The following is a 15,565-nucleotide window of genomic DNA, read 5'->3' on the forward strand; positions in this document are numbered from 1 at the left end:
AAAACACATGCAGCCCAGGAAAGGTTCACTAGTGAATTCTATAAAATATTTTAAAAAGAAATTATACCAATTCTCTACAATCTCTTCTAGAAGATGGAAAAATGAGTGAATACTCCCTGTCTCACTATGAGGCCAGCATTACCCTAATACCAAAACCAGACAAAGATATTTCAAGAAAAGAAAACCAGGGACCAACGTCTCTCAGGAACACAGATGCAGGAGTCCTCAAAAAAATTCGGACAAACCAAATCCAGCAATGCATAAAAATAACTATACAACACTTCCATGTGGGATTTGTCCCAGGTATGTAAGGCTGATTCAACATTTGCAAATCAATTCATAAAATCCATTACATCAACAAGCTAAAGAAGAAAATCACATGAAATTATCACAGAAGCAGAAAGAGCATACACAAAATCCAGTGGTGATAAAAACTTGGCAAACAAGACACAACCTGGATTCAAGCTGGCGGTATGAGAGGTGAGACAGAGAACTCCTCCCAAAACCACAAATAGTATGAAAATACAGTTAATTAATACAACTAACCCTAAAACAGCAACAGGAAAGAAGGCTGAACCAGATTGCATACAGACCTCATGAAACAGGGTAACATACCAAAGCCTTGATCCGATGGGACCCAAGCCCTTCCCCCACCCCAGCTCACCAGCAGGAGGAAGAGAAATGGAGCAGGGATGGGGTGGAGGCCTGGGGCTGCTGAACACCCAGCCCTGGAGGTCTGCTTTGGACCACAGACCTACGTTGTGTGGTGCTCTGGAGGATGGGGAGCTGGGACAGGCAGAGTGCTTGAGAGACAGGTTCCGGCCGTTTCTGGAGGAGGGGATCCACACCCAGCCCCTCTGAGACAAAGGAAAGGCAGGCGGTCTGAGAGGCTTCCGAGCAGCAAGAGCACTGCTGAAGGGGCGGGGGTTGCACAGAGCTTGCTGCGCACGAGATGGGAGAGCTGGACAAGGTTGTCAGGGTGCGCTCTTCCCAGCAGGTTGGGAACTTTGAGGAGTTTCAGGCGCTCCACCCCCCTGGCTGCCTACTCAGCTCTGAGGCCCCCCCACTGTGACACACAGCCTGCCGAGCCTTCCTCCTGGCCTGACAGTACCAGCACGCAAACCGGCAGCCACTGCGCTGGCATGAGGCCAGACAGAGAGAGGCCTGCCTACAAAACCTAGAGACACAAAGCACAGGCTTACACCTGAGTGCTCAGCCCACTGGCTCTGATACTGGAGACAGGCACCACAGACGGGAATCAGGAAACAGCTCTTTCCTCCCCACAGGCATCAGCTCTGCTCCCCTACGACCCCCAGCCTCACTCCAGGGGCTGAGCACCTCCAGAGACTGGAGCCTCTGGGCACTAGTGGGCACCACATAGAAATATGAAACATTAAAAGAACATGGTTCAGACCAAAATCTCACAAACCCCAGAAAAAGGGCCAAATGGAACTGAACTCTCTAATCTTCCTGAAAGAGAGTTCAAAATAAAAATCATAAACATGCTCATGGAGGTGCAGAAAAATATTCAAGAATTTAGGAATGAATTTAAGATAGAGATTCAATGGTTAAAAAATTCCAAATCTGAAATGAAACATACAATGGAGGGATTTAAAAGAAGATTAGATGTAGTAGAAGAGATGGTAAATGGAAATGAAATTAGATAAGAGGAATACAAAGCAGCTGAGGCACAGAGAGAGAAAGGGATCTCTAAGAATGAAAGAATATTGAGAGAACTGTGTGACCAATCAAAATGGAACAATATTCGCATTATAGGGATACCAGAAGAAGAAGAGAGAGAAAAAGGGATAAAAAGTGTCACTGGGGAGGCAATTGCTGAAAACTTCCCCAATCTGGGGAAGGAGACAGTCTCTCAGGCCATGGAGCTCCACAGATCTCCCAACACAAGGGACCCAAGGAAGACAACACCAAGACATATAATAAATAAAATGGAAAGATCAAAGATAAAGACACACTTTTAAAAGCAGCTAGAGAGAGAAAAAATATCACATACAAAGGAAAACCCATCAAGCTACGATCACATTTCTCAGCAGAAACCTTACAGGCCAGAAGGGAGTGGCATGATATACTTAATGCAATGAAGCAGAGGGGCCTTGAACCAAGAACACTCTACCCGGCAAGGTTATCATCTAAATTTGAAGGACGGAATTAAACAATTTTCAGATAAGCAAAAGGTGAGAGAATTTGCCTCCCACAAACCACCTCTACAGGGCATTTTGGGGGCACTCCTATAGTTGGAAGTATTCCTAAGGCTAAACAGATGTCATCCAAGGGATAGACAAAGAGTACAGAATATGACTCATAACATGCAAAGAATGGAGGAAGAAAAAGGAGGGAAAAAAAAGAACCTTCAGGTTTGTAAAAACATACGAAGTGAGTTAAACTAGACTGTTACACAGTAAGGGAATTATCCTTGAACCTTTGGTAACCATGAGTCTAAAGACTGCAATGGCTATAAGTACATACTGATCAATAATCACCCTAAATGTAAATAGTCTGAACGCAACAATCAAAAGACATAAGAGTCACTGAACTGATAAAAAAACCAGACCCATCTATATGCTGCCTACAAGAGACACATTTTAAACCCAAAGATATACACAGACTGAAAGTAAAGGGATGGAAAAAGATATTTCATACAACTTATAGGGAGAAACAGCCAGAGTTGTAGTACTCGAATAAGAAAAAATAGACTTAATAACAAAGTAACCAGAGACAAAGAAAGACATTACATAATGATAAAAAGGTCAGTCCAGCAAGAACATATAACGATTATAAATAAACATCTATGCACTCAACACAGGATCACCTACATATGTGAAACAAATACTAACAGAATTAAAGGGGGAAATAGAATGCAATGCATTCATTTTAGGAGACTTCAACACTCCACTCACTCCAAAGCATGGACCAACCAGACAGAAAATAAGTAAGGAGACAGAGGCACTGAACAGCACATTAGAACAGATGGACCTAATGGACATTTACAGAACACTCAATCCAAAAGCAATAGGATACATATTCTTCTCAAGTGCATATGGAACATTTTCAAAAATAGATCATATACTAGGCCATAAAAAGAGCTTCAGTAAATTCAAAAGGATTGAAATTATACCAACCAACTTCTCAGACCACAAAGGTATGAAACTAGAAATAAATTACACAAAGAAAACAAAAAAGCCCACAAACACATGGAGGCTTAATAACATGGACTGGACACTGGACAATGACCAAATAAAAACAGACATCAAGCAATATATGGAGACAAATGACAACAATAATTCAGCATCACAAGATCTGTGGAATGCAGCAAAGGCCGTGCTAAGAGGGAAACATATTGCAACACAGGCCTACCTCAGGAAAGAAGAACAATCACAAATTAACAGTCTAAACTCACAATTAACGAAACTAGAAAAGGAAGAACAAACAACGCCAAAGTCAGTAGAAGGAGGGACATAATAAAGATTAAAGCAGAAATAAATAAAATTGAGAAGAATAAAACAATAGAAAGAATTAATGAAACCAAGAGCTGATCCTTCGAGAAAATAAACAAAATAGATAAATCCCTAGCCAGACGTATCAAGAAAAAAAGAGAGTCTACACACATAAACAGAATCAGAAATGAGAAAGGAAAAATCACTATGGACACCACAGAAATACAAAGAATTATGAGAGAATATTATGAAAAATTATATGCTAACTAACTGGATAACCTAGAAGAGATGGACAACTTTCTAGAAAAATACAACCTTCCAAGGCTGACCCAGAAGAAACAGAAAATCCGTATAGACCAACTACCAGCAAAGAAATTGAACTGGTAATCAAAAAATTACCAAAGAATGAAACCCCTGAACCAGATGGTTTCACTGCTGAATTTTATCAAACATTTAGTGAGGACCTAATACCTATCCTCCTTAAAGTTTCCCAAAAAGTACAAGAGGAGGGAATACTCCCAAACTCATTCTAAGAGGCCAACATCACTCTAATACCAAAAACAGGCAAAGAAACAACAAAAAAGAAAGTTACAGACCAATATCCCTGATGAACATCGATGCAAAAATACTCAACAAAATATTAGCAAACCAAATTCAAAAATACATCACAAACATCATCCATCATGATCAAGTGGGATTCATCCCAGGGATACAAGGAAGGTACAATATAGAAAATACATCAACATCATCCACCACATCAACAAAAAGAATAGCAATCACATGGTTATCTCCATAGATGCTGAAAATGCATTCAACAAAATTCAACATACATTCATGATAAAAACTCTCAATAAAATAGGTATAGAGGGCAAGTACCTCAACATAATAAAGGCCATATATGACAAACCCACAGCCAACATCATACTTAACAGAGAGAAGCTGAAAGCTTTTCCTTTAAGATTGGGAACAAGACAAGGATGCCCACTCTCCCCACTGTTATTCAACATAGTACTGGAGGTCCGAGCCACGGCAATCAGACAACACAAAGAAATAAAGGGCATCCAGACTGGCAAGAAAGAAGTCAAACTGTCCCTGTTTGCAGATGACATGATATTGTACATAAAAATCCCTAAAGACTCCACTCCAAAACTACTAGATCTAATATCTGAATTCAGCAAAGTTACAGGATACAAAATTAATACACAGAAATCTGTTCCATTCCTATTCACTAACAGAAAGGGAAATCAGGAAAACAATTCCATTCATAATTGCATCAAAAAGAATAAAATACCTAGGAATAAACCTAACCAAGGAAGTGAAAGACTTATACTTTGAAAACTGTAAGACACTCATGAGAGAAATTAAAGAAGATACCAATAAATGAAAGCACATCCTGTGCTCATGAATAGGAAGAATTAATATTGTCAAAATTGCCATCCTGCCTAAAGCAATCTACAGATTCAATGCAATCCCTATCAAAATACCAACAGCATTATTCAATGAACTAGAGCAAATAGTTCTAAAATTCATATGGAACCACAAAAGACCCTGAATAGCCAAAGCAATCCTGAGAAGGAAGAATAAAGCAGGTGGAATTACACTCCCCAACTTCAAGCTCTACCAAAGCCACAGAAATCAAGACAATTTGGTACTGGCACAAGAACAGGACCCATAGACCAATGGAACAGACTAAGAGAGCCCAGATATAAACACAAGCATGTATTGTCAATTAATATATGATAAAGGAGCCATGGACATACAATGGGGAAATGACAGCTTCTTCAACGGCTGGTGCTGGCAAAACTGGACAGCTACATGCAAGAGAATGACAGTGGATCATTGCCTAACCCCATACACAAATGTAAACTCAAAATGGATCAAAGACCTGAATGTCAGTCATGAAACCATAAAACTCTTAGCAAAACAAAGGCAAAAATCTCTTGGACATAAATTTGAACAACTTCTTCATGAACATATCTCCCCGGGCAAGGGAAACAAAAGCAAAAATGAACAAGTGGGATTATATCAAACTAAAAAGCTTCTGTACAGCAAAGGACAGCATCAGTAAAACAAAAAGACATCCCACAGTATGGGAGAATATCTTCATAAATGACAGATCCAATAAGGGGTTGACATCCAAATTATATAAAGAGCTCACGCACCTCAACAAACAAAAAGCAAATCAGCCAATTAAAAAATGGTCAGAGTAGCTGAACAGACAGTTCTCCAAAGAAGAAATTCAGGTGGCCAACAGGCATGTGAAAAGGTGCTCCACATCGCTAGTCATCAGAGAAATGCAAATTAAAACCACAATGAGATATCACCTCACACCAGTTAGGATGGCCACCATCCAAAAGACAAACAACAACAAATGTTGGCGAGGTTGCGGACAAAGGGGAACCCTCCTACACTGCTGGTGGGAATGTAAATTAGTTCAACCATTGTGGAAAGCAATATGGAGGTTCCTCAAAATGCTCAAAATAGACTTACCATTTGACCCAGGAATTCCACTTCTAGGAATTTACCCTAAGGATGCAGCACTCCAGTTTGAAAAAGACAGATGCACCCCTATGTTTATCGCAGCACTATTTACAATAGCCAAGAAATGGAAGCAACCTAAGTGTCCATCATTAGATGAATGGATAAAGAAGATGTGGTACAATACACAATGGAATATTATGCAGCCATAAGAAGAAAGTAAATCCTACCATTTACAACAACATGGATGGAGCTGGAGGGTATTATGCTCAGTGAAATAAACCAAGCAGAGAAAGAGAAATACCAAATGATTTCACTCATCTGTGGAGCATAAGAACAAAGAAAAAACTGAAGGAACAAAACAGCAGCAGACTCACAGAACCCAACAATGAACTAACAGTTACCAAAGGGAAAGGGACTGGGGAGGATGGCTGGAAGGGAGGGAGAAGGGGGAAAGGGGGCATTACAATTAGCACACATAATGTTGGGTTGCGGCACAGGGCAGGCAGTATAGCACAGAGAAGACAAGTAGTGATTCTACAGCATCTTACTATGCTGATGGACAGTGACTTTAATGGGGTATGTGGGGGGACTTGATAATGGGGGGAGTCTAGTAACCATAATGTTGTTCATGTAATTGTATAATAATGATACCAAAGTAGAATTTTAAAAATTACCATATGACCCAGTAATTTCACTCCAAGAATAGACTCAAAAGAACTGAAAACAGAGATTCAAACAGATATTTGTTCAACAATGTTCACTGCAGCATTATTCACAAGAATTAAAAGGCAGAAATCCAAGTGTTCATCAACAGATGTATAATTAAACAAAATGTATCCATACAGTGGAATATTCTTCAGCCATGAAAAGTTAAAATGAAGTTCTGATACATGCTAAAATATCAGTTAACCTTGAAAATATTATACTAAGTAAAATAAATCAAGCACAAAAAGACAAGTATTGTATGATTCCACTTATATGGAATACCTAGAAAAGGTAAATTCACAGAAACAGAGGAGTTTTACAACACAATGGGTAGGGGGAAGGGTGGAAAGGGAATGTCTATTTGGGGTGATCTGAAAATGTTTTGGAAGATAAGTAATGGTTACACACAGTGTGAATGTGAGCATTGCCACAGCACTATACACTTAAAAATGATTAAACTAGCAAATTTTATGTTACACATTTTACCATAATAAAAAATACTTAAAAAAAAAACACTTTTTCTAAAGACAAAGAAAACTGCTACAGCAGAAATACAAGAGTCTCGGTCAATATAGGAGGGCACATTTGTCCTACACAGGGATTCACAACAAATCTAAGAAGGAAAATAGAGAGGAAGGCAGAGTGCACAGTCCCCACCACACAGTCCCTACCCCACCCAGAGCACAGCTAGAGAAGAGTCCCCACAAGCTGGCTGCCACCCAGGTCTGGCCCTACCACCAGAAGGCTACAGGGCACAGACACAGCAAGATGCTCTTAACTCATCAAGCACCAAGCAGGTACCCGCATCACAGAAGGCACTGGAGATAAAACTGTGAAGACGACACCAACAGCCCTGCCCCCGTGGAGCTCATAGTTCAATGGATGAGTTCCCCCCAACCCATAGCCTGGGGAGACAGAAAGCATACCTCTGAACAAGACTAGGTTAAGTTCAGAAGTTATCTATAGAACAGTAAAACACAGGAAAGTACAAAAGGGGCATTTTGAGACACGAACATTAAAGGAGAAAAGGAGCTTTAACAACATCTTTTGGGTTTCTTCTCTGACCATGGAAGGACACATCTGAGGAAAATGCAGAAGGCAGACGCTGGAGGCCCAGGCAGACCTGCCCCAACCCCCACTCGAGGTTTATAAGCCCATCTCCATCCTACCTGAAGCCACATTAGGCTGGTTGCCAACAATTCCAACAGTCCTCCCATTCATTCTTGCAAAACCAACAGTGATGTTCTTGGCATAATTGGGCATGATCTCAAAAAATTCTCGCTCGTCAACAACCTGCAGGGATAAATTTATGCCTAAACTTAACATGACAAAGAATAAGATACAAGTACAGAATTACAGTGCTGCATCGCTGCTGCACCCCATGCAGGTTCTCCAGTGAGGCAGGACCACAGGCAGAGGTAGCATGGTCTCCCCGCTGGAGGGCAAACCTCCTACATTGGTGGGGAGGGTAAACTGATACAGCCTTTTTTAAAGGTTCTATTTGAATCTGGAATTAACTGTTACACTTTCTTATCTGATTCGGAAATCATTTCAAGCTTATATTAAAATTTCCAGAACAGTACAAAATAATTTATATATCCTCTACCCAGATTCCCCATTTATTAACATTTTACCACGTAAGCTTTATCGTTCCCTCTCCTTCCCCACCTGCCTGCCTACCCACCTTTCTCTCTATATATACATATACATGTGTGTATATATATTCTCTCTCTATATATATATATGTATATGCACACAATTTTTTTCCTGAACCATTTGAGAATTAGACATGTGTTTACCTCTATGCTCTCCTAATAACAACATTCTATGACTGCAGTGATATTACCAAAATCAGGAAATTAACATTAATACAATTATCTACTATAAAACCTTATTCAAATTTTGCCATTTATTCCAATAATATCCTTGAGAGCAATAAAACTCCAGCTCTAGAATCTGACCTAAGACCACCTAGAACTTTTAGCAATCATGTCTCTTCAGCCTCCTTTAATTTTTTTCCCTCAGTCTTTGTCTTTCATAATCATGACATCTTTGAAGACTACAGATCAGTTATTTGCTTTCCACGTTCCTTCATGTTTAATTTCAGATTAGGTATTTTTGGTGGAATATCACAGAAACAACCCTCTCAGTGAAGCACTCAATTTGTCCATTAATGGTAGTGGTCACATATGAGAGGTTTCTCCCCTGTAAAGTCACTATTTTTCGATTTGTAATTAAAAAGTATTTTGTGGGGAAATATGTAGAAATTATGTAAAAATCCTATTCTTCATCAAATTTTCACCCACTAGGTTTAGCACTGACTGATGATTCTTGCCTGGCCAATTATTGCAATAATAATAATTACTCCTAATTACAACCCTTAAATAGAATTCGTGCCTCATATCGAATTTACCGAGTATCATAATTCTTCCAAGTGGTAAAGATACCTCAAGACAAATGCTGGGCATAGAAGCCACAGGGCATAAATCTGCAAAGAAGTAAAAAGCCAACCTTTTCAAACAATATTGCTTCTCTCTCACTTACCAACTTCACATTTCCCTGTATGGCCCCGGAAGATGACTGGTTAGCCAGAGACGGGTAAGATTCCTTAAGGGAGGAACAACCTAAGACAGGCACAGTCGCAGGGGGGTCATCAGGTGAGAAATTGGGGATCAACAGAGGTGAGGCTTAGAACCTCACCCCCCGTTTTGAGAGAAATCATCTGCATCCATGGATGTTTTGTTGCCCTTGTCTAGCTTGGATTAATACTTAGCCTATAGGCACAGACCTGATCATCTACATTTGCTTTCTTACAGCACTAAACTATGTTTTCTACCTTTATCTTGCATCTACCTACCACTTCAGCATTTTATTAAAAATAATAATAATAATAAGGGAGAAATGTGGGATTCACATATAAATCAAGTATAAAAATCAAACGAATATTCATATTTGACCTGATTGTTTATAGTTCATAATGCATGAGCAAAACCGAAAGTTTCTGTGATGGCTGCCCTTGTACTATTCACCATGTAAGAACTTATTCACTGTGTAAGAATTTGTTCTCCATGTAAGAACTTGTTCATTGTGCTTCAGAAGATCGGAGACTGATGAGAATTAGGCTTGGGGTGGATTAATGATTGTGCATCGAGTCCCCTGTACAGAATTTTATTGTTGTTAACAACCATTTGATCAATAAATATGAGAGATGCCCTCTCAAAAAAAATAAATAAAATAATAAATAAATATTTGTTTAACTTCAAAATAATAATAATAATTACTGATAGTCTGTCAGTGGACATCTGACTCCCATTAGCCTCAAAATATATTTATTTAATCCTCAAATACAGAGAAAATGGTTTCAGAATCACTAATCCATACAATTGCCAAAAATCAAGCCTAACTAATGGAGAGAGATCTTTCTCTGCATAGTTTCTCTGCAACTATTTCTGTAGCTAGACAAAGTTACTCATTTGAAGCATTCATTTTTTTACTTCATTTTAAAGGTTTTCCCCCAATCTTGATTTGTCTTATTTTCCACCCACCGTTATAAATTTCATTTTCTGTGTGTGTGTGTGTGTTGCAGAACAGTGCGGATACATTTATAACTTCTTAATTCCCCCTACCTTCAATGGAAAGTAATATACTAGAGATACTCTTCTACGCTTAGGATTTCTTCATTATTTATTTTCTTCATATTTCTTCTAATACTTCTTGGGACTAATTCCTCATCAGTTATAGCTCCCACATAATACCCCATTGTGTGGACACACCAAAGTCTATTCAACCACCCTCCTGTGTGTTGTTTACATTATTTTGAGACTTACATTCAAGTTGTTCGGAATGTTTTTCAATTACAAATACAAGTAGTAACTTTGTGCATCTATAATTTTGTATGGTGGGAAGTATATCTTCAGGACAAATTCCTAGAAGTAGGACTGTTGGGTCAAAGTGCAGCAGGCTTAGATATTACTGTGTTCCCCTTCCAGCAATGCACCACAGTTCCCGCTTCCCCACAGACTTACCAGTGGAAAGCACATTCAAGTTTACTTTTTGCCAATCTGACCGATTGGAGATAACTCAAGTGTTAATTTGCATTTCTAGCATTATGAGTAAAATTAACTTCTTTTCATATATTTAAAGTCTATTCTATATGTAATATCTATATCTGTGAACTATTTGTGTTGTTTGCTTGCTTTTCTATCAATTTTGGTCCTTATTCCCTCAATTTTTAAGAGTTCCTTACATATTAAGTGTAGTAGTCTTCTGGATATACGCACCAAATATTTTCTCCCAGTTTGTTCATTGTCCTTTGACTTATAATTTTTTTTGCTATGCAGAGTGAGATTTTTAAATTTTACAAACTTTCCATTTTTAAAACAAACTGGATTTTGAGTGATAGTTCAAAATCCTTTCATTACCTTCCCCTGAATTTACAAAGAAATTCACCTTTTAGTGCTTGAATAGATTCAATTGTTATATTTAGTTCTTGCATCTACATACAGTTTAATTTAGTGTATTATAAAGTACAAATCTAATTTCATATTTTCGTAGCCTGATAGCTATCCAGTTGTCCAGCACCATTAAAAAACTAATGTCTGCCCCTGGAATTTGAGATAATTTATCATATATACCTGAATTCTGCATGTACGTCAATCTACTTTTAGCTTTTCTACTCTATTCTACTGACCTATTTATGTGCCAGTACCACTGTTTTCACTACAGTATGCCTTAATATATGATATGGCTGTAATAGTTCTTTGGCAATACACTGAGCTATTCTTGCACTTGTATTTTTCCATTCAAACATTTCTTTCAAGGGAAACTTCAGTCTTTTCAAATCAATCTAATTTATAAATGAGTTCACGTCAGTCCATATGAACTTTTGTATAAACTTGTCAAGTTCTATTTGTTAAATTTTGCTTGAGACTGCCTTAAATTGATCAACAACCTTAGGAAGAAGTGTTTTTATGGTAACCCAGTATGCAGGAAGAAGGGATATCTCTCCATTGGTTCGTCTAATTTTGTGTTTCAGTTTAATTTGCCCCATAAGTTTATTACTAATTATTTTATTTTTGTGGCTATGTAAAAGGAGTCTTTACCCTACCATAATGTTAGTTTATGTCAATGAAGACTATTTCTATATATTAGTTTTATATCCTGTTCCCTAATTACTACTTCAGTTTTATCATGCATTCTCTAGCATTTTTTAATATACTATGTCATCTACAAACGTAACTTCTTTTCCAAGACTTTGACTCTGGTTGATCCTCTCCTTGACCAATTGCATTGGCTAATCCCTCCATACAATGCTAAACAATAGTAGAGATAGTGTGCATCCTTGCCTTGTTCCTGATTTTAGTGGGACTAAGCCTTTCCTTATTAAGTAAGATGCTGGGTTTGGGAAAGATTTAAGTTTTATTCACCTTAAGAAAGTATTCATCTATGTGCTACATATACACAATGGAATATTATTCATTCATAAGAAGAATAAAAAATCCTACCATTTGCAACAACATGGATGGAGCTAGAGGATATTATGCTCAGTGAAATAAGCCAGGTGGAGAAAGACAAGTACCAAATGACTTCATTCATTTGTGGAGTATAAAAACAAAGCAAAAATGAAGGAACAAAATAGCAGCAGACTCACAGACTCCAAGAAGGGACTAATGGTTACCAAAGCAGAAGGGCTGAGGAGGGTGGGAAGGAATGGAGAAGGGGATTAAGGGGCATTACGATTAGCACACATAATGTAGGGGGGTCACAGGGAAAGCAGTACAGCACAGAGAAGACAAGTGGTGACTCTATAGCACTTACTACGCTGATGGACAGTGACTGCAATGGGGGCGGTGAGGACTTGATAATATGGGTGAATGTTGAAGCCACAACGTTGTTCATGTGAAATCTTAATAAGATCGTATGTCATAATTTAAAAAAAAGAAAGTATTCAATCATTCCTATTTTGAATATTCCTAAGGGCTTTTCTCAGCATCTATGAAAATATGATCTTTCTCCCTTTTATCTATTAACATAGTACATTTCAAGATTTCCTAGAACCAACCTTGTATTCCTACAATCAATCCCACTTGGTCATGGTGTATAATTTTAATATGGTATTGGGGTCTGTTAGCTTAACTATTTGGTACTGCTGCAAAAATATCAGTAAGTGATATTAATCTGAAGTCACTTCTGTATTTGTCAGGTTCAGGTACCAGTGCCACACATACCTCATAATGAGAACTTGGAAGTGGATGTATATGTTTGTTTTCCTATCTACACTCTGAAACAAACAATTTATGTAGCACTATGACTGGTCTCTGGAGGTTTCACACAATTACAACATGAAACTATCTGTGCCTGGTGTTTTTTCTGTGAATTTCTTCTACTGAATTTAGTCCACTTAAGCTTTCTACCTCTAATAGGGTCAATTTCTGATAAAATGTGTTTTCTAAACAAATTGTCCAGTTTACCTAATCTCTAATGGTTTGTAATAACCAATTCTATGGTTGTTTCCCTTTTCACTTCACATTTGTGTGTTCACTGCTTTGTTAGGTAGTAGTGACTCTATTTCATTAATCACACCTATTATTGTTTTACTTCCTAAATCATAACATTTCTTTATCCTTGTTAAATCCTGTATGATTTCTTTTAGAACATTTTTTTCCTGGCTTTTTAGCTGGGAATTAAATTAGTCCATTTTCCTTCTTTCATTTTAACTAAGCACTTAAGGCTATAAATTTTCCTAGGCTCATTACTATAAAAATATTCCATAAGTTTTGATGTGTAATGTTTTATCTTTTTTTTAAATTCTGTTGCTTGGTCTGTATTTTCTTTCATCTGAGAATTGTTCAACAGATTTATTTCCTAGTTGAGATTGTACTTCTGTTTTTGTTGCTGTAAGTGTCTTACTTTTGATCAGTGCCGTAATATTTTCACCTTTTATTTAATGATGGATGCTTTCTAACCTATTATGTTCAACTTATGTGAATGTTCCATGAGTACTTACTAAGATTTATTGCCTATTAACAGTCTCTAAAGTCTGAAATAGATCTGTAAGAAGTACCTACTATATTATTGAGTTCTCCTATCTCTTATTTTTCTCCATTTGACCTGCCTTGTACTAATTATGGTGTGTTTAAGTCCATTATTTGTTTCTACCTATGGCTCCTTGGATCACCTATAGTTATGCTTCATAAAGATGGTAGCCATATTATCTGGAGGACAGGTCTTTTATATCATTGTGAACTGTAGCTTTGACATTTGGAACAGTCTTTCCTTGCCAGTTAACACTTGAATATGTCTTCCAATATTAGGATCACAAACACTGGGATGTTGTTTCCATTGTCCTGGTATAATTTGCCCACCCTTTATGTGTAAACTTCCTGAATTACTTTTGTCTCCTTAATACCACATATAGTTCGTCTTGCTTTATGAGACAAATTTAACCTTTTTCTTCCAATAAATGAGATAAATGAGTTTAGTAAATATGTTATACCAAAATATAAATGGCTTATTTTTTTTTATTTTGGTATCATTAATCTACAATTACAGAAAGAACATTATGTTTACTAGGTTCCCCCCATCACCAAGTCCCCCCCACATACTCCTTCAGTCACTGTCCATCTGTGTAGTACGATGCTGTAAAATCACTACTTGTCTTCTCTCTGTTGCACAGCCCTCCCCGTGCCCCCCACGCACTATACATGCTAATCGTAAAGCCCCCTTTCTTTTTCCCTACCCTTATCCCTCCCTTCCCACCCATCCTCCCCAGTCCCTTTCCCTTTGGTAACTGTTAGTCCATTCTTGGGTTCTGTGCTTCTGCTGCTGTTTTGTTCTTCAGTTTTCCTTTGTTCTTATACTCCACATATGAGTGAAATCATTTGGTACTTGTCTTTCTCTGCCTGGCTTATTTCACTGAGCATAATACCCTCTAGCTCCATCCATGTTGTTGCAAATGGTAGGATTTGTTTTCTTCTTATGGCTGAGTAATATTCCATTGTGTATATGTACCACATCTTCTTTATCCATTCATCTACTGATGGACATTTAGGTTGCTTCCATACCTTGGCTATTGTAAATAGTGGAGTGATAAACGTAGGGGTGCATCTGTCTTTTTCAAACTGGGCTGCTGCATTCTTAGGGTAAATTCCTAGAAGTGGAATTCCTGGGTCAAATGGTATTTCTATTTTGAGCATTCTGAGGAACCTCCATATAAATGGCTTATTTTTACTACCATTTTATAATTATGGAGTATGTTACATTTGCTATTTATACGGTATGTTTTATATTGTTATTTATTGAAGGTCTACATTTTTGGTCCAGCAGTTACCTTCGTAATACTTTTTTAATACCCTTAATAAAATGTTACAGAAACAGACTAAGTGGGTTGTCTATTTCTAAGGCGGTTGACTCACAATCATTGAACTTAATCTGTTATACTATTTCCCTCTTTCTTCTCCCATTTTTCAGTTGTACTTTTTCTGCAACTAAAATATGGCATTTATACATTGTTCCACAACCTTAATCCCAGCCTTGTTTTAGTTTTAGAATTATAAATAAACATCATCAATCCTTTTGCTGAAATTTCTTCAGTCATGTCTTTGTTAGATGAAGCTCATCTTCCTTAAAAGAGCCTAGAAACAAGGAATTCCCTCAGTTCTTGAATATTTAAAACTGGTTTTCCTTAGTTTTAACACCTAAACATCAGTTTGGCCAGATACACAATCCTTAGTCCCATCCTATTTCCTTAAGTCTCCTGAAAGTGCTTCTTTATTGTTGCCTTGTTTTGTATCCTGCTTTTGAGAATTCTAATGCTACTCTAATCCTCTTATCCTTGTAAGTTATTTGATCTTTTGGCCTCAACACCCTGAGGATATTTATTTTATTATGGATATTTACTCAAGTTTGATCACTCTAAGTTAATT

General features: G+C 37.6%; 1 protein-coding gene across 2 annotated transcripts in view; it reads right to left on the minus strand.

Annotated features, from left to right (window-relative positions):
• The window catches only part of PCCB (propionyl-CoA carboxylase subunit beta), a 96,302-nt gene that overhangs the window by 9,959 nt on the left and 70,778 nt on the right, over positions 1-15,565 (minus strand). For both annotated transcript variants that reach the window (XM_036877374.2, XM_036877373.2), the window contains one exon: positions 7,811-7,934. In XM_036877374.2, coding sequence (XP_036733269.2) covers positions 7,811-7,934 — 124 coding nt within the window. The remainder of the gene's footprint in view (positions 1-7,810; positions 7,935-15,565) is intronic.

Source organism: Manis pentadactyla, chromosome 1, assembly GCF_030020395.1.
Source record: "Manis pentadactyla isolate mManPen7 chromosome 1, mManPen7.hap1, whole genome shotgun sequence".
Taxonomy (NCBI): Eukaryota; Metazoa; Chordata; class Mammalia; order Pholidota; family Manidae; genus Manis; species Manis pentadactyla.